The 18338-nt window shown below is 41.9% G+C and overlaps 1 protein-coding gene across 6 annotated transcripts in view; it reads right to left on the bottom strand.

Annotated features, from left to right (window-relative positions):
* ELMO1 (engulfment and cell motility 1) overlaps positions 1 to 18338 on the bottom strand; it is a 464393-nt gene that overhangs the window by 319514 nt on the left and 126541 nt on the right. For 5 of the 6 annotated variants that reach the window (XM_019483404.2, XM_019483406.2, XM_059728682.1 and 2 more), the window contains exons 6-7: positions 16717 to 16767; positions 3070 to 3239 (exon numbers count right to left, since the gene is read on the bottom strand). In XM_019483404.2, the coding sequence (XP_019338949.1) occupies positions 3070 to 3239; positions 16717 to 16767 (221 nt within the window). The remainder of the gene's footprint in view (positions 1 to 3069; positions 3240 to 16716; positions 16768 to 18338) is intronic. The other variant, XM_019483405.2, reaches the window with a different exon arrangement.

Below are 18338 nucleotides of genomic sequence, written 5' to 3'. Positions count from 1 at the left end.
CAGGCACTAGGCAGTGCCAGCAGGAGCAGCTTGGGGAGCAGCTGGACGAATGCCGGCTTCGGCCAGCAGCCCCGGAAGAAGCCGCAGCTCATCTGACTACTCCCCTGGCTGCCTCCCTGCTGGGGTGAGACAGGCAGTGCTGGCAGCCCCAGGAGAAGTCGCAGGGGATGGGGGGGGAATGATTGGGAGCTGGGGATCGAACTGGGAAATCAAATGGGGAGCTGGGGGGAATGACTGGAGGCTGGGGGAATGATCAAGGGGCTTCCCCCCAGCTCCCCAATCATTCCCCCAGTCTCTGGGGCTTCTCCCAGGGCTGCCAGCACTGTCTGCCTCACCCTGGCAGGGAGGCAGCCAGGGGAGCAGCCAGACAAGTCATGGCTGGAGCCAATAGCCCCAGGAGAAGCTGCAGGGGCTGGGGGAATGATTGGGAGCTGGGGGATCAAACCAGGAGCTGAGGGGGAAGTCCCCGTTCATTCCTCCAGCCCCCAATCATTCCCCGCCCAGCTCCCAATCATTCCCCTCAGCCCCTGCAGCTTCTCCCAGGGCTGACAGGACTGCCTGCCTTGCCCCAGTGGGAGGGCAGTTGGGGGAGCTGCCAGGGGAGCCACAGCTTCTCTTAGAGCTACTGGCTCAAGCCAGGGCTCATGTGGCTGCTCCCCCAGCTGCTCCTGCCAGCACTGCCTACCTGTATAATCTGTGGCCAAATGAGATTCAGCACTGAATATCTTCGGATTTGGATTAGGCCGGATCGAATCAGGACAATGATTCAAATTACCAAATTGAATCACTGTCCCTCCAAATCCGAATCCAAAGCGAATACTTGCTGCTTCGCACAGGCCGAATACCCAGCTTGAGTTTAATCTTGGTGCAACTCCTCTCACTTGAACAAAGCTAACTTGAAAAAATTAACTTTAGTGTGGAGGTAATTTTGTCAGGAGGATGTGCCTACAACAAGAACAAAGAAGGTCAATAATGAAATGATACTGGAAAGTGTGGGAGAAATTATGTTCAGGTATGTGTGTTGTTAGGTACAGAACTTGTTCTTTCCATTATACCCAAAACTTATTGTATATGCCTAACGAGGATTTTCTGTTCTATGTTATAAACCTAGATTAGAATGAACTGTGTGCTGCAGATATCCCTGCCTTCCAATTACCCTCACAAACAAAATGAACAGTCACTTCAGTTACCACTGCGAATTACAGAGGCTCCAAATTGCCAAATGAGGAAGAAGAATGTAGTGAGCAGCTAGAGATCAAATATGTGAACCTGTCAGATATTATTTGGTCCCCGATTCCTTATTAAGTAACATCAGTTTTAAGGTTGCTAATATCTGACTTTTTTGCAGGCACATAGGTATGTCAATATTGCTATACTGTTGCAAACTTGTATTGCAGACAGGTTCCCCAAATGAGTGACTTTTACCAATGTAATTCATCTGGTCAATGGAAGACTTTTTTTAGTTTTGTTACTAGTGCTACTGTTCCACAGTACTTTCTACAGCAGTAGTTCTCAGCCTTTTTAGACTCTGGGAAGCCTTATTAGACTCCAGACAGTCCTCAGAAAATGCCAGCTATTAGTTTTCACTCATTTTTTTACTACAGAAAAGTGCTAGAGCAATTATTCTGTTGCAGAGAACTCAGAAAAACCACAACAGGTAAAAATCTTTAACACTTAAGATTTCAGAGAACTTTCCTAGGAACCCAAGAGTCTTACCTGTAAATTCTGTGTTTAATTTTGGAATCATGTCTACACACCTAAAAATGCTAACATTGTATGACACCCCACAGCACCCTTGAAAGGATTTCATGATACCACAGGATGCTGTAGTACCCTGATTGAGAACATCACTTGAACCTCATTAGCTATAGCTATTCTTTTAAACCAAAAACATGTGTTTTAGTTAAATTCCACTGTGTGGAAACTTAAGTGAATTTAAACATAGTTAGCTTGTGTGGTTGATGATTAAATTAAGCTAGGATGATAAAAACTAAATCTATTAAAAAAAAAAAACATTTTTAATTAAACCAGTAGAACTTGTGTTTGTAGACCAGCATGGTTTACACCAGTACACAATTCTTCAGTGCAAACAAGGCCTTAGGCTAATGTAACTCCAGAACAACTGATATTTAAGGAGTGGAAAAAAATCAAACCAAAATTCACTGTAGCTAGGGTGAGAGAAGTGATCTAAAACATCTACACAGGCTACAAAACAAGGCTGTTCTACAGTATTAGCTTCCTCCCAAGAGCCTGTGGCAATGAGGCTACATCAACAGCACATGTAGATCTTGATACAGTAACTGCAAAGCATTAAGAAACACCATCTTTTAACAGAGGATCTCAAAATCCCATGAGAAATAGCATCTATTAAAACAGTAGTTAACATAAAGATGATCAGGCTGCTGGGGCATATCTTCCTGTAACATCTGTATTAACAATAAACATCTCATTCCTTTTCCTGTTAAAGCAAATAGTAAAAACTCATTTACTTTAATGGAACAGGATTAGGTCAATTAACACTAGGATAAAAGGCTGAGATTTTTCAAAATACCCTGAGGGGGCCAGGTGCCCAACTGCCACAAAATTCCAACTAGCCTTTGTTCTTTACCAATCCCCAACCACAAAGGTTTTTAAAAAATAGTTAAGAAAGAAGAAAAGAAAAGGAAGTGAATTGTTAATGCTGTATTAAAGAGCATGTATTTAAACAAAGTTATGTGCAGACACCATTTAACAGCAGACTCCAGATGGAACTATTAACAAATGAGGGTGTAGGGTTTTTTGTTGATGTTTTTGGGACAGGGGGTGGGCTTGGGGTTTGTTTTGGTTTTTTTTAATTCTAGGGGATGGCAGGAGAATAAGACTCTTAATCCTGGGTGTTGTGCTTTCAAAGCTCCCCACCTCACCCCCGCCAGCCATACCTTTGGTAGCAGAGAACTGTTCAGATACTGCTTTTCTTTTAGTCTTAGAAACTGAGTAGTTTGTAAGGAAATATTTTAAGCTAAAATAAAGAGGACAGAGAAAACAACTATGCATTGAAAACAAATATGACAGTTTAAACAACATACTTACTCTGTGCCACTTTCAACCATCTGCGTAAGGAGAGAGATACCATCTAGGTTTATAAATTCCTGGGCAAACGTAACATCCCGCGAGTAACTGGCTAAATCTTTCAGTGATTCTAACTTGGCATCCATACTAGAAGACTGGATCCTCTCGTGGAGCTGCTGTGCATTTTGAGCCTCATTGGAGACAGAAAGAAAACATAAAAAACCCACCAAACCTTAGTTATAAATGTAACAATGAATAAATTTGTGCACAAATAGTAACAATCGTCATACTTTATATTAAGAACACATTTCTCCATAGTTCATGATAAGTTAACAAGTGGTTAGGTTAAGTAACACATTATTAGTTAACCACACATAATATATGCATTTGTTTCCTGCTTAGATAACCAGCCCTGGGTTGCTTATAATATTTATTAAAAATGTATTTCCCACTATTATTATTTATTACAGTCTCTATTTTGGTAGCTTCCAGGAACCCCAGGACCCATTCGTGTTAGGTAACATACTAGAAAACAGCCCTTGCCCTGAAGAGTTTATACACCCCTAAAATAACAATAATAAAGCTAGGGGGGAAATGGTGGGGGGAAAAAAACCCAAGAAAAACAACAAAAAACCCCCAGACGTGGCAAAAAATGTAATCTCGCCATAATTTGGACAATAAAAGATTCTCTCAATCTATACTTATTCCATTCAGTGCACTTTTCCATCTCTTTTAACCAACAGAAATGTACTTAGATTCATGTATCTAGATTATATGCAGAGTATATATATTAGTGTTTTCTTTTCCCTTCTCTCCCTCCATTCCTTTACCCTACCTCCTTCTGCTTCATTCTCAGACCTCTAGAAATACAAATATTCTCTATGTGGAATGTGGAAATTAATTCCTCTTACAGTGTGTGATGTTTATCTCACAGCCACCTTCATATTAGCTCAGTTTAAATATAATTTAAAATGTCTTTCCCTCAATGCTTTATTAGCACTCTTGCCAAATAGTTAATAAAGAGCTAGAGAGACATTTTTATTTAAAACATTACAATACCTAAAATCCATATAAATCCATTTTGTTCATTTAAGTAAATCGTTTAACACACATCAGTCTCACGTTTTTAGTTGATGTACTCAGTAACATTTGCCTGGCCACAAAGTCCAAAAAACTTCAACTAATAGCAAACCAATATTTCCAATTGTGAAAGTCTTCTCTGCTTTATTCAGATGCCTGTACTATTCAGTTTCCTTCTGCCTACTTCTGACGTGCACTGAACAAACCATGAATCTGAAGCAGCGAGCTATTAGGAAACCAAATTAATGGTAAGGTCTTGCACAGTTACTCAATGGTATATTTACACTTCCTTAGCTAAAGGCAGGGAAGAGGGAAAAAAGGGAGAAGCTGCTTTGGCTGACAATTACTTTTCTATATAATAAGCCTTCTATATCCTCAAGGACAGCATGCTGTACCTTTTAAGATCTGCAGTGGAATTTATTATTATAATTGAACATTCTCGAACGGGGAAAATGGGAACTAATTAATGATAATAAGCACTTATACAAGTCCTTCTATACATGGATCAGAGATTAATTTATTAATGTTTATACAGTAAATGTCCCAACAACCCTGCCAGGTAGGCATGGATCATTACCTCTCATTTTCTGGATGACTAAATTAAAACACACAGAGTCTTGGTCTATATTTAAATAGGTTTTTCAAGCACAGATATGTCAGTTAGGAATGTAAAAAGCTGGTACCCCCTAACTGATACAGCTCTGAGCAAAAAGCTCAGACACAACTTGTGTCTAAGCTGTAGACACAACTTGTGCCAATAAAAAGACATGGCAAATTACTTAACCTCTAGGTTGTCTTGCTGGTGAGACTATAATAGAAAATTCTCACTGAAGACACAACTGAACACCACAAAACCCTTTTCTCCATATTGCTTATCCATTTCAGGTGTTGGTTTACCTTATATTGGCAAGAGTTTTCTTATAAAGTTGTATCTCTAACAGAGGTGTTCACCAGCACATGTGTACCAGCAAACCCTTTAAAGCAGGGTTCAGTATTGCCAACCCCACCATGTCAAAATCATGAGACAAACTTTTTAAAATCAAGAGATTTGGAATGTAAATCATGAAATACTATTTTTGACGTGTGTGCGGGTAGGGGGGTTATTTATGAAGGTGTGGGGGGCTCTGTGTGTGGGGGTTTAGAGACTGGGGAGGGGGTGTTGCTGCACACCCTGGTAGGTTACAGGGGACTGTGGGCCAAGAGTGAGGGGCAGCAGCAGGGCTTAGGGTACTGTGGCTTGGGATTGAGGGGCAGACACACATACAGACACATACACAGACAGATGCACACAGATGGGTCAGGGCAGGCAGCAAGCAGCTTGACCAAGAGTATAGGGGTGTGCTCCCTGCCGCTGCACATGCCATCAGGGGAGGAATGGGGAAATATGACCCGCCCCCCCGCCCAATTTGTGTGTGGAGCAAAAGCAGGCTACTCACTGGTGCTTTGTGCCCTGTTGCCTTTGCCCCAGGAACTACAAAGCACCTCTGGGCAGGCAGAGGACACGTGGCGCAGCCAGTGTGCAGCTCTGATGCTCTTGGACGAGCCACCCACAGCTCTGTCACACATCCTGCCCTTGCCCCATGGCCCCATTCACCCCAGCCCCTGCCCCGCTCCCTCCCTCCCTCACCATGGGGGCCTGGAACTGCCCTCTACTCATTCCCACTCCCCCCTGCCTCTTCCCCTCCACAGACTTACCAGCAGAGCACTGCTCTACGTGCACCAGAAGAAAAAATCCCAAGATCCGATCTCTCTATCCAGAGATCATGAGTCAGAGTTAATTTGACTTGGAAGTTGGGAGTCTCATGATTTTTTCATGAGTTGGCATTACAGAGGATTTAAAGGCTGATATATGGCTGTCAGCTGGATCTGCCCTGCAGAGGTAGGCCATCTGGCCTGCAGGGCTTTTTACTGAAGCTGCCAGCAGCCAAAGTGTTAACACTGCCGCTGCTCAAGCCTCATTACCGTGGCTGCTGGAGCTGCAGTGTCAGTGCAGCCATGACCCAAGAAGTAAACATGGGCGCAGAATTTAATGGTTTTAGTCACTGCTGGCAACTAAAAATTGGCCGCATTCACCCCCTGGACGTTGGTCAGGCTAAAGTTGCAGATCCAGCAGCCACAGTGACAGGGACTGAATGGAGAACTCCTTGGCTGATGCAGAGGTACAACAGCCATGGTGAAAACTCTAATCAGCCAGATCTGGGAGCGGGTCTTCAGCCTTATGACAAGCTCAGTGCTCTGGATCCTGCCCACTAATTCATATGAGTCTGTTATAGACAGCAATGTTTTAGAGCTGACGCCTGGAAAACCTGGCTCAGGTCTAAGAAAGACAGGTGGTCCAGCTGTTGCCAGTGCTACTGCTTCTCCTACTCCCTGGCTGTAGCATGGGCACAGCTCCATCCTGCCTAGCCCTGAAACAAGTGAAGCCCCCAATGCTAGAGCACTGCCAAAGCCAACCACAAGTCTACATAATTATCTATACCAGTGGAGGCTAAACTTTTCAGCAGGTGTGACGCAAATTAAGCCATTTCCACACACACACCCCCACCTCCCAAAATGCCACTCTGATCCCCTTCCCTGCCTGATCTGCTGTTCTGCTTTCTGCTGTACATGCTGGTCTGCTCTTCAAGCCCTTCCTTGTGCTCCCCAAATGAACTACTGCTCTGCTCTCTGCTCCCTCCCCAATCTGCTGCATGTCACATGTAAAAACTGCCCATGCTATTTATAGCATGTGGGCCATATACTGACCACCCCTAATCTATGCTGTTTTATGTCTTTAGCACTAACAATTTACATCATCTGTATCGGGTGGGGGGTGGGAAGACTATCTACTTCAAACAAAAGTTCAATCACTTCCTTTCTCACCAACCTTTCATTAAAATTCTCCTTCTCTCACCTAAGATTTCATACTATTACATCCACATAGAAAGTCTGGTTGCTGGTGTGAATTTACATCCACTAAAAGCTCTCAAAATAACTTTAACTTCCAATTTCTTACCTACCACAGAATGGTCCCTCTGACAGGTCTTCAATGCTACTAAGTCATTCAGCTGGACGACATCATTGAAGCACCCTCGAAGCTAATTCTGATCACTACTGCTCCAAGAATAGGTACAAACCTACAATGTTACAGCTCAATCCACATGGGCAGAATCAACAAATTTGACAAAGATTCATAAATGCCTTTTCAACAGATGGTTGGTTTGCATGACTGAGGATAACCCCATCTTCTAACCAAGTTTAGTCAATGTAGAGGTTAAAAGTCCATGTATATTCTAAACCTACTATGCCAAGATATCCTTTGCTAATGCCTCAGCTACAGATATCTAGATATACAGATATAGAAATCAATATATCTGAAATCACTGATCTCTCTCTCTCTGTATATAATGTGAACAAGATCAAACTACAGTTTTGTAAAGGTCAAAGGTGAAATCCTGGTCCCAATAAAGTCAACAGGAGTTGTGCCATTGATTTCAGTGAGGCCAGTATTTAATCCCAGGAGCATGGTCCTTTCTAGACAGAGTAGCCACACCATGAGGTAACCTTTCTGTGATGCAAAGGTGGTTAAAAGCAGTTTTGGCCCTACAGATGAGAACTCAGTTATATTCTAACCTTCATCTGTCTACTCCAAGGTAAATACCACATTAGCAGTTGTGCAACATTAGGGTAGATTTTCTGGAAAACCTCAAGGATTAAGAGGTCAAAAGATAAAGTCTCTAAGTAGGAATGCTTAAATGCAAGTCAATGAACTCCTCTGCAAATCCAGCATGTGCAGAAACCCATAATCCTTCTGCCATCAAAAAGAGAGTGGAACACATGCTGGCAGAGTAGATTGTGATTAAGGAGTAAACAAATTGTGATTAAGGAGTATACACCTGGCAGCACAGTTTGGGGAGGAGGTGAGCAACTAACAGTGGCAAAGGAACAGATTAAGGACAAGTTTTTGGGGTAACAAGAAGGGTTTCTACAAGTATGTCAACAACAAAAGGAAGATCAAGGAAAGTGTGGGTCCCTAAAATGGGGAAAGCAACCTAGTAAAAGATGATGTGGAAAAGGCTGAAATACTCAATGCCTTTTCTATCTCAGTCTTCACAGGAAAGGTCAGCAACCAGTCTACCACACCTGGCAGCACAGTCCAGGGAAGAGGAAAGCTGCTGACAGTGGCAAAAGAACATGTTAAGGATTATTTAGAAAAGCTGGACATGTACAAGTCAATAGGGCCAGACATGATGCACCAGAGGGTGCTGAGGGAGTTAACCAGTGTGATTGCAAAGCTGCTGTCTATTATCTTTAAAAACTCACGGTGATTTGGAGAGATCCCAGACAGTTGGAAAAGGGCAAATATAGTGCCCATCTTTAAGAGAAGGAGGATCTGGTGAATTACAAGCTACTCAGCCTCACCTCAGTCCCTGGAAAAATCATGGAGCAGTTCATCAAGGAATCTGTTTCTAAGCACTTGGAGGAGGTGGTGAAGAAAAACAGTCAGTCATGCCTGACCAACTTGATTGCCTTCTATGACAAGATAACTGCCTCTATGGATCCAGAGACAGCTGTGGATGCAATATACATCGACTTTAGCAAGGCTTCTGATACACTCTACCAAAACATTCTCACTAGCAAACTAAGGAAGAATGGACTGCAAGGTGAATAGAAAACTGGGGATCATCAAGCTCAAAGGGCTCAATGTCAAGTTGGCAGCTGGTATTGAGTGCCCCCAGGCTCAGTTCTGGAGCCAGTTTTGTTTAATATCTTCATCAACGACCTGGAAGATAGGATGGAGTGCACCCTCAGCACCGACCTAGGGGGATAACGTCAACCTAGGGGGAATAGTAGATACAATGGAAGGTAGGGCTAGCACTCAGACAGACCTCAATAAATTGGATGTTTAAACCAAAAGAAATCTTATGAAGCTCAACAAGGACAATTGAAAAGCCCTGCACTTATGATGGAACAATCCCATGCAACAGTATAAGCTTGGGACTATTGGCTAGGCAGCAGCTACACAAAAAAGCACCTAGGGGTTATAGTGGACTAAATAATACAGTGGAATAAGCTGAATATTAGCAAACAGTGTGTCCTTGTTGCAAAAAAGGCTAATGGCATACTGGGCTTCATCAGTATGAGTGTTGCCAGAAGATCAAGGGAAGTGATGATTACCCTCTATTCAGCACTGGCGAGGCCGCATCTATAGCACCATGTCCAGTTTTGGTCCACATACTTTGTGTTTTGCTCCCCTGCTACACAAAGGATATGGACAAATCGGAGAGTCCAGCAGAGGACAATGAAAATGGTTAGGGGACTGGGGCACGTGATTCATGAGGAGAAGCTAAGGGAACTGAACTTCTTTAGTTTGGAGAAGCAAAGAATGGGGGGCTGGGGAGGCGGGGGGGAGGGGGGGGGTTAATAACAGCCTTCAGTGACCTGAATGGTGGTTACAAAGAGGATGGAACCAGATAGTTCTCAGCAAATAACAAAACAAGGAGACGTGGTCTTAAGTTGTAGTAAGGGAAGTTTACGTTAGATATTAGGAAAAAGTATTCTCACCAGGAAGGTAGTAAAGTACTAGAACAGGTTACCCAGAGAGGTTGTGGAATCTCTATCCTTGGAATTTTGTAACACCTGACTAGCCAAAGCCTTGGTTGGTATGATCTAGTTGGGGATGATCCTGCTTTGAGAAGGAACATCTACTATATGACCTCCTGAGGTCCCTTCCAACACTAATTTTCTATGATTGTATAAAATATTTTTCTTATAAAAAATATTGGTATTTGTCTCACATGACACCCTGCCAAAGGTAATGCTGGCCACTGTCATTATGTGCCTGTTGGAAAACAATTCCCATGCACTCTCTGCAAATCTCCTAGCTCTTGTTGCCATAGTGCTCATATGTGCTTATGGAATGTACAGTCTCGCTTATGAATGTATTAAAAAAATGAAACCCAGATGATGCATTCTCTGAGTGGTAACCAGGGAGTTCTTTTAATGATTTATAATCCATCAGTAGATGGACAGTAGAGAACACAACTCATTAAAGAATAGTAGAGCTGGCTGCTGGGTCTGCTCTTATTAAAATACCATCTAGGTAGGAACAAAAAATAAATCCTTCCTGACTGGGAAACATAATGAGGGGAATTAGCAAGAATAATGCTTTTAAAATTAAGTGAGGATTGTAAAAAAATAATAATAATAAACTTCCCAATTTAGGAAAGGAGGACAGGAAGCTTGTTAAGATGTTCTCTGTCAAAGCTTAAGTATTTCAAAAGGCCTTCAAGAGTCCTAAAATGCCTCTTCAGTTTTGGCTGACTTGTTCCAAGGACAGCCAGGAAAGGCTGCTCTGTCTGAACAGTGATACTTAAAAAGAGGGAGAGCTTGACAGGGTAGTCTGACTAAATGAAAGAAATGAACCAATTTAAGTTCAAGATGGGTATTTGCGGAGAAAACCCCTCAACCCTTTAGGGGTTAGGAACCTTAAAGTTATCCTACAAAAGACTCCAGTGACTGCTACAGATAAACAGCATTACTGTACAGAGCTCAAATCCTCATTCCTCTGGCAACGAATCCTTTACTTACCATAACACTTTGCAAATAATAAATACAAAGCTGTATATATAAGAGGAAGATGAAGAGTGCTGGGCTTGGAAATAGGATTCTGTAAACAGTGTCACACGCTAACAGGCTTGAGGTGAAATCCTTGACCCAATTGTGAAAATGCTCATTGAACTCAACTGGGTTAAAATTTTACCCTTTGTCTTTCAAGATATAACCTCAAAAGAATTAAGTAAAACATGATTTAAGCCTTTCAGCATATTACCCAGATACATTTAGATGCATCATGTCCATCTAAAAAAATAAAATCTGAGTGGCTCATCTCCCCGGAACAAAGTTGTATATAGGTCATTAAGGACTGATACATGAACTAATCAAGCAAAAAAATTTACTGTTAATGCTACTACTTCATCAGTTACCCAACCCCAACTCACTCCAGAAAAGAGCAATTGATTGGACATCCCATCTCATTTTTACTATATGCAAAATAGGTCCAACAATCGACACAAGACTGACTGGCACCTTATATTAACCAAGAAGTGAGATTCTATTTCAGTTTGCATCAGCATTAACAAAATGGTTAAGATTTTTTATAATAATAGCTAGCAATCAGAATTTATACATACACCGACCTATATAAACATAATCCATGAAGCAGACCTGTGATAAGTATTATTTTATAGTTTTTAAAAGGAAAAAACTGAGGTAGAAGAGAAAAGATTAGATCAAGGTCACACAGTGATTGAGAAGGTAGAAGCATTGAAGAAGTAGCTCATTAGCACAGAAAAGAATATGTGCGTTTAAAGGCATTTCAGCAATCACCTTTTACATTTATAAAAAAAAAAAAAGAAACACACATCAAGGGCGCGTCCACACATGCAAGCACGTGCACTTGCAGCAGCTCAAATAGAAGCGGTGCAAATTTGAGCCAGGGCTTTTTGCCTCAGCGCACGTGCTTGGACATGCACTTTGTTGTGGAGCAAATTGTGCCACGTGGGGCAAAATAACCCTGCCTGGCTCCTTCCGGATCTGCAGCCAAAGGGAGCTAGAGCCCAGGGCCAGCATTTGTGCTGTCGCCAGCAGTACAAAAACCTGCCCTGGCAAGTAGCTCAGGGCTACTCACTCTCAGGAGCTTCTGGGGCCCAGCCAATTGGTACCTGGGGACACTAACCCTTGTGCCAGCTGGACTGCTGAAGCAGCCCTGAGAGTTCCCTGCACACTGTACTCACTGCATCAGTCTGGCAGTGGGGGCTCCTGCCTGGCTGTGACCTGCTGTGCACCTGCCAGACCTGGATGGGAACTGCACAGACAGTAAAGGCATCTGCCCTCTGGGCTAGCTGCCAGTGGGCTGCAACTGCAGAGATGACCTCTGTGCAGCACTACTGTCATGTGTGCCCCCTGCCTGGCAATCTGGGCAGCTATCACCCAGAAGATGTTCTGGGCGTGGTGGCCTGCTTTGAACTGTCAAAGCGTGTCCTCCTGGCCCCATCTGGCCAGGAGATCAGCCACCTCCAGTTGGGTCCAAGGTGCCAGCTCTGAGCAGGCAGGGTCCTGCTACTGGCCTCCCTAGCAGCAATTCTGGCATTCCCTATTGGAAAACTGAAAAGGCCCTGTTAAAAAAAATCCCAGTCACTCTGTAAAATACCCCGAAATCCATGTTCCTCCACAATTAAAACAAAAGACCACTATAAAGAGAGAGAAAGAGAGAGAGAGTGAGACAGAGACAGCAATCAGTTGGACAATGTTTTATTGATATATCTACAGTGTTAAAGCAATGTGGAACCCCATCCCACCCCAAACTTGCAGCGCGGGGAACTTTTTTTCATTCCCGCATGTTCCTCTTGACTCATCTCAAAGGGGTTTGAGATGGGGCAAGAGGCACATGCGTGCTTGTCTGGACAGTTTTATTTCTGTAAGATTTAATTTGATTTAATTTTATTAAGATTTAATTTTATTACCTTAGAGCAGGGACGGGCAATTTTTTTGGGCAGAGGGCTGCTCACTGAGTTTCAGCAAGCCATCGAGGGCCACCAGGGGCAGATGAATATTAATTTTCTAAATTTTTTATGGGCCCCGCAGGCTGGATAGAATGGCCTGGTGGGTCGCATCCAGCCCTCGGTCCGCATTTTGCCCACCTCTGCCTTAGAGACTTGAAAATAAAGCTTTTCCCTTAACCCTAAGACAAGTCTCTATCCATTTATTACATGCAGGCAGGCACACCAAAGTAGTGTATTGCATATTATGACAGTTAATCACAATTGCCAGTATAGCTGCCTTTAAATAATTAGTTCATTATTAAATCATACAATCTGAAGCCTTGATCTGCAAACCTATATGCAGGTACTTAACTTTATTACTTTGGCAATTACCCCAATCAAAACAAGTATGCATGATGAGGGCCTTAAGTCATCATTGCAAAAACACTGGGCCTACAAACATAATTAAGGACTGTACATGGGCAAAAAAGTCAAGAAACCTTTTTAATTTTTATGAAAAATTTGTGCAAGTCATAAAGTAAATGTTGTTTGCATTTGTAAAAACACTCATGGAAATGCCAAATTATTATAAATATATATGGACATGTATTCTTATGTGCATTTAGAATATTAATGTTAATATAGCCAGGTTGAAAGCAATTTTGCAAGTTCAGGACTCTTCCAATCTTCCTCAGGGAGTCAAAAATACACCACATGAGAAAAACTGTTAATCGTACATGACAAATAGCACACGATTAAAAAAAATACTAAAATCTATACCAACTATTGTTCATGAGCAAGCCCTGTTTTTATAAATAGTTTGTTTAATAATTTTGAACAAACAAACACACAGATGTCCAATTGTTTGCAAATAATTCAGGACCAAAAACATACTAAAGTAGTTACTTAAACTGTGTGCTATTACTATTTCCCCCACCTTTTGGAAGGGTTCATCATTAGAATATGATTTTTCAGGATCCATCCCATAAAATATGTGTATCATCATTTACAAATACTACAGGTAATTAGACTTGCTGCAAGGATAAACATCTTGTCTTCAGAAATATTCTGACATTATACAAAGATTACAACTCATTCATCAACCTACATGCCAATAAGGGGAGAAACATCTGAGAATGGTCAATACCTGACAAAGTGACATTTCAGGTCTCATATATGTGGGAAAAGACATAGAAAAAGACAAATGGTAGACAAAACAGAGATTATGAGCTCCACTGGAACACAAATGGAGTCATGAGGGAAAAGATGGGTCATGGAAAATGGCAAAAATTTTATATAGCATCTACAAAGATTTGCTGAGAAAGGTAATATCAAGGTAAAAATAAATAAGAAAGGTGGGATGAGAGCAAAGATTATATGCAAGAAATCCAATCTACACTCAAGTAACCTAGGAAACGGAATATGTGTGCACACAAGTGTTTTAAAGAGTGGGGGAGGAAAAAACCCACAACGTTGTTTAGAAAAACATCCCTTCAAAGAATCACACGCACTTAGTGAACAGATCTAAGGAAACAAAGCAGCAGGTCAAATTCACAACAGCTCTGATAACTTGTATTTGCAAAGTTCCAACTGAAAGAAATTTAAAATAGACAAGTTAAAAATCTCTAATAGAACACATTTATAATGGATTTAGCAACATGCCATAAGTAATGGTAATGGTACAATGAATTAGGGAATAGGCTACGTACATTTTCAGGTTACAGACACACACCTCCCCCCCCACACACACGCAGGTAGACTAAGCAAGTATATATAAAACAAGTAAACTAAAAATTGTGGCAATTAAAATAAAAAGAAAATTGGTACTCAGTATTTAAGATTTCTAGTGTTAATTTAAAGGAATCTTCAATGTCGCACCCACAAAAGCAATTTGGCTATAGGGATAAAAGACCCAGAACTTCCACCTGGAGTTAAAAAAAGCTGCTCTGCTCAAATGAACGACATATTGGTGCACAGTAAAATTACAGTTCAACAGACCACAAGCAAGTCCACAGTCCCAACAAGATTCAAGGTATCCACAGAAAAGACCACATCCTAACAGTCATCTCACTCTTCCTATCAGCCAACAAATGGTTTACATCCCTTCCCATTTAACAATGTCATTCCAGCCTGCTGGCAACTATTTTAAATTACATTTGGAAAGACTTAGGCATTTTTAGTTGTATGGAACATGAAAAACTAGTCAGGAATTTTTGGATGATTTTTTTCACCTGTCAGGAAATGCTAATTAGTCAAGACCAAAGCCATGTTCAGGCATTACCTTTCTACTGAGAGAATCATCATTCTTCTGGTAGAAATGAGAAGCATACAAATGTTCACTGAGTGTCTCCTCTGGGAAACATGCCCCTTGTGGGAGAAAGATCTTCCTGGTCTCAACCTGAAAGATCTCCCTTGAGGGAGAGTATCTCTCTCAAGAGTGAATGCTTACATGCCCCTCTCTTAATTAGCTCCAACAAGGGATGGGAGCGACAATACCACCAACCAGGGATTGCTCAGTTTGAGGAACATGCTGGGGGCTTTGCCCCATTGCTCTTCTACTTTCTCTGGACTGGTCTGGGAGAAGATGGGAGAAGCAGCCAGTGTTCCCCATCCCTTTCTAAACCAAACAGTCACCCGTTTGGGAAAAAAGGTGGGAATGGGCTTTGCCAACTCTTTCTGTTGCCTTTACCACATACCTGGGCAGTAGGAGGCCAGACTGCAAAGCTTGGGGACTGCGAATTGGGCTTGGAGAGGCTGTCACTAAGCCTGGTTTCTAGCCCCAGCTGGCTTCCCCTTGCTACCCTGCTGAGGTACCACTAGGAGCTGAGCAAAGGAGCAGTCGGCTGCTTCTCCCCACCAGCTCTCCAGCCTGGAGTCCCCAGTCTAAGAAGCAGGCAAGAAGAGGGATTTGCCCCACTGGAAAGACAGGAACAGTCACTGTCCCCCATGCTTTCCCCAGACCAGGACAACCCCAGTCCTGGGAAGGTGTGAGGAGCAGGGGAGAGGGGATGGATACAGGCTGAATGCCTGTACTGCTTCCTCTCCTGGAAGAATTTCTAGTGGTGGAAGTTTTCCATCGCTAGAAATGAAAGCCAGTCCACAGCCTAGGATAGATAGCAAACAATACCAGGAAATTCTAAGGTTTAGTATAGAATTTTGGTATCCGAAAGAGATATTTGCACTTAGCGGAACAGCTCACACCCAGTGGTTAGGGTACTTACCTGGGATGACTTGCAAGTGGCAGTAGAACCTGGCTCTCGCATCCCATGCAAGTGCCCTAGCTGTCCACAGACTATTCTCAGTGGGGTCTCTCCCAGGACTGACTTCCCCCCTCCACCCTCACTTCCCAAGTTTTTTTCTTTTTTGTAGACAGTCTCAGTTGAATCCAGATGCAAAACAGGAAAAAAAAATGAAAATGTAAAATGTCTCATCAGCTCTTAGCAATGTGCTAAGTATTGTATCTGTGGCACAGGTATACAATACAAAAGTTTGCTCTACATCTCTCTCAATCTGTTCTCCTGCTCCCAAAAAGAAAAAAAAAGAATAGAGAGAAAGAGAAAAAGAGTTGCTATGCCAAAGTAGCAAGGGGAGGGATTTTTCTGTGGGTCAACCCCATCATTTGAGACAATGAAGTATGTTAAAGTAAATAAGACAAAAATCTCACTCTCGCAAGGTCAAAGCAAGGAAGGCAAGGGAGCTAAGGAACAGCTCTCTCAGTCTACCTTCCTCCCTCATCACTCTACCATCATTGCATTTAGTCCTCCTGCCCTCCTTCCCAGCTGCGAACAGAGGAAATGTTTCTGATGGAACCTATAGTACAAGTGGCCAAACTCCCACAGTCCCTTCCAGATAGACCATGGCACATGGTAGTCACAGGGCAGTATTTCACACCATTTTCTGAGTCAGACCCCCAAAAAGGTAGAGAACTACTGTTTTTAGGCTCTCAATTTCAAAAAAGCTTAAATTCACTGCAATTTTTCCTTAACAACCCCAAGGTTATAATGATTCCCCTAACCAAACATCACTACGGAAGAGCCAAAGGAGAGCAAATGATAAGGTAACTTACTGGAGAGGTTGTTAATCGAAGGATAGCTCCATTTTTTATTTCATTACGATTCTGAAAGAGAAAATCCAAGTTTTATTTCAGACTTGTACCAGGAGATGCAACACACTTTGAATGCAACATTAAACCAGCAACAGTATTTCCTCTGTATATAAGCCTATGAATACCTATCCACCCCAGCATAAACGTATGCTCTCTCATGTATGCATGTAGTTACAAACGATATATATGTATTTTTCATATCAAACGCAAATCTGAACCATTTTAGGATTCAGACTTTAAGAATGACTTCATGTATTGCGGAGTTTAGCTTCCATTGGCAATTTTAAATATTTCTTTGAAATATACTATGTAATATACATAAATAACTTTCCACGACGTCTGGCTCTAATCTTGGACTGCATAGCTGAGGAGTTTGTAAGTTTGCTGAAACCTATCATTAAACATCTGCAGTGTTTAAAAATTATCCCACTGGCTCTCAATTTCCTATAACAAGAACATGCTGACTTAAACCACTGGAACCAGCCACTGAGCTCTGCCCACCACGACTTTGCACCCACCCTCACGGAGAGAAAGAGAGTTCATACTGAAGAGCTAAGACAACATAATGTGTATCCATTGCTACTCTGCACACTGAAATATACAACGAGTCATTCTCTTAAACTGTGGGCAGACACAGAGATGAGATTAAACTTTTGCCTTTGGTTAAGCTCTAATAATATGCTAAACTAAATGATGATTCCAGGGGGAACTGAAGATTCCATAACAGTTTTTGAAAGATATGAGATAATCCAGTTCCCTTGACCAAAAATTCAGTACGTCCCAGAGAAGCAGGTTCTAATAAGTGTGATGCAGATGGTTTCATAGACTTACAAACCAATCTGATTTTTCTTTCAAAGTGATTCTCCCTAATTTCCCTTCCCCCCATATAATACACATCAAATCAAAAATGCCTCCTCCTTAAAGCCAAGGTAAGTGACTTAGTCATACTCCAGTAAACAGTTTCTCTCCCAGTATTCAAAGCCCTCCATGAAATTGGCATTAGCTACCATGAGTTCACCTTTCCATGCAAGAGCTGGTTCTTCCATAACAGCTACTTTTCACAGCAACAATTACATTACTGAATAACAGGAGAGGTTTAAGAGCACTGGAGACCACTTTTACAAAGTTATATCTGGACTATGCTCTTCATTCTTGCAGGAGATCACTTCCAAACTTGCCATTTTCGGCACAGAGTTTACACAACAATATTGTACGTTTTGTCTTGGGTGTAAATTTTATCTTCTTTGGTTAAACTAGCAGACATTTTTATTTCTCTTCAAAAATAATTCATTTTAAAATTGTGCCTACTTTTTATAAGAGGCACTTTCAGTATTGCCACACCTTAAGAGATCAAAACATCAGGGCCAGATCCAGACGTGCACCCACATGGAATTTGTGTTGCCATAAACCTAAATGACACCACAAACTGCACACATTGCATGTTAAACTGTGTGCAGCACTGCTAATTTGCAGCACGAGGGCAAATTTGCTACTGGGATTTCTCGGTAGCAAAAAAACCCAAAAAACCACCAAAAAAAACAACCCTGAAGAAAAAAATGGTGCAAAGCATGCCAAAGCAGCAT

Source organism: Alligator mississippiensis, chromosome 5, assembly GCF_030867095.1.
Source record: "Alligator mississippiensis isolate rAllMis1 chromosome 5, rAllMis1, whole genome shotgun sequence".
NCBI classification, from domain to species: Eukaryota; Metazoa; Chordata; order Crocodylia; family Alligatoridae; genus Alligator; species Alligator mississippiensis.
This window is presented reverse-complemented; position numbering and strand designations above follow the sequence as displayed.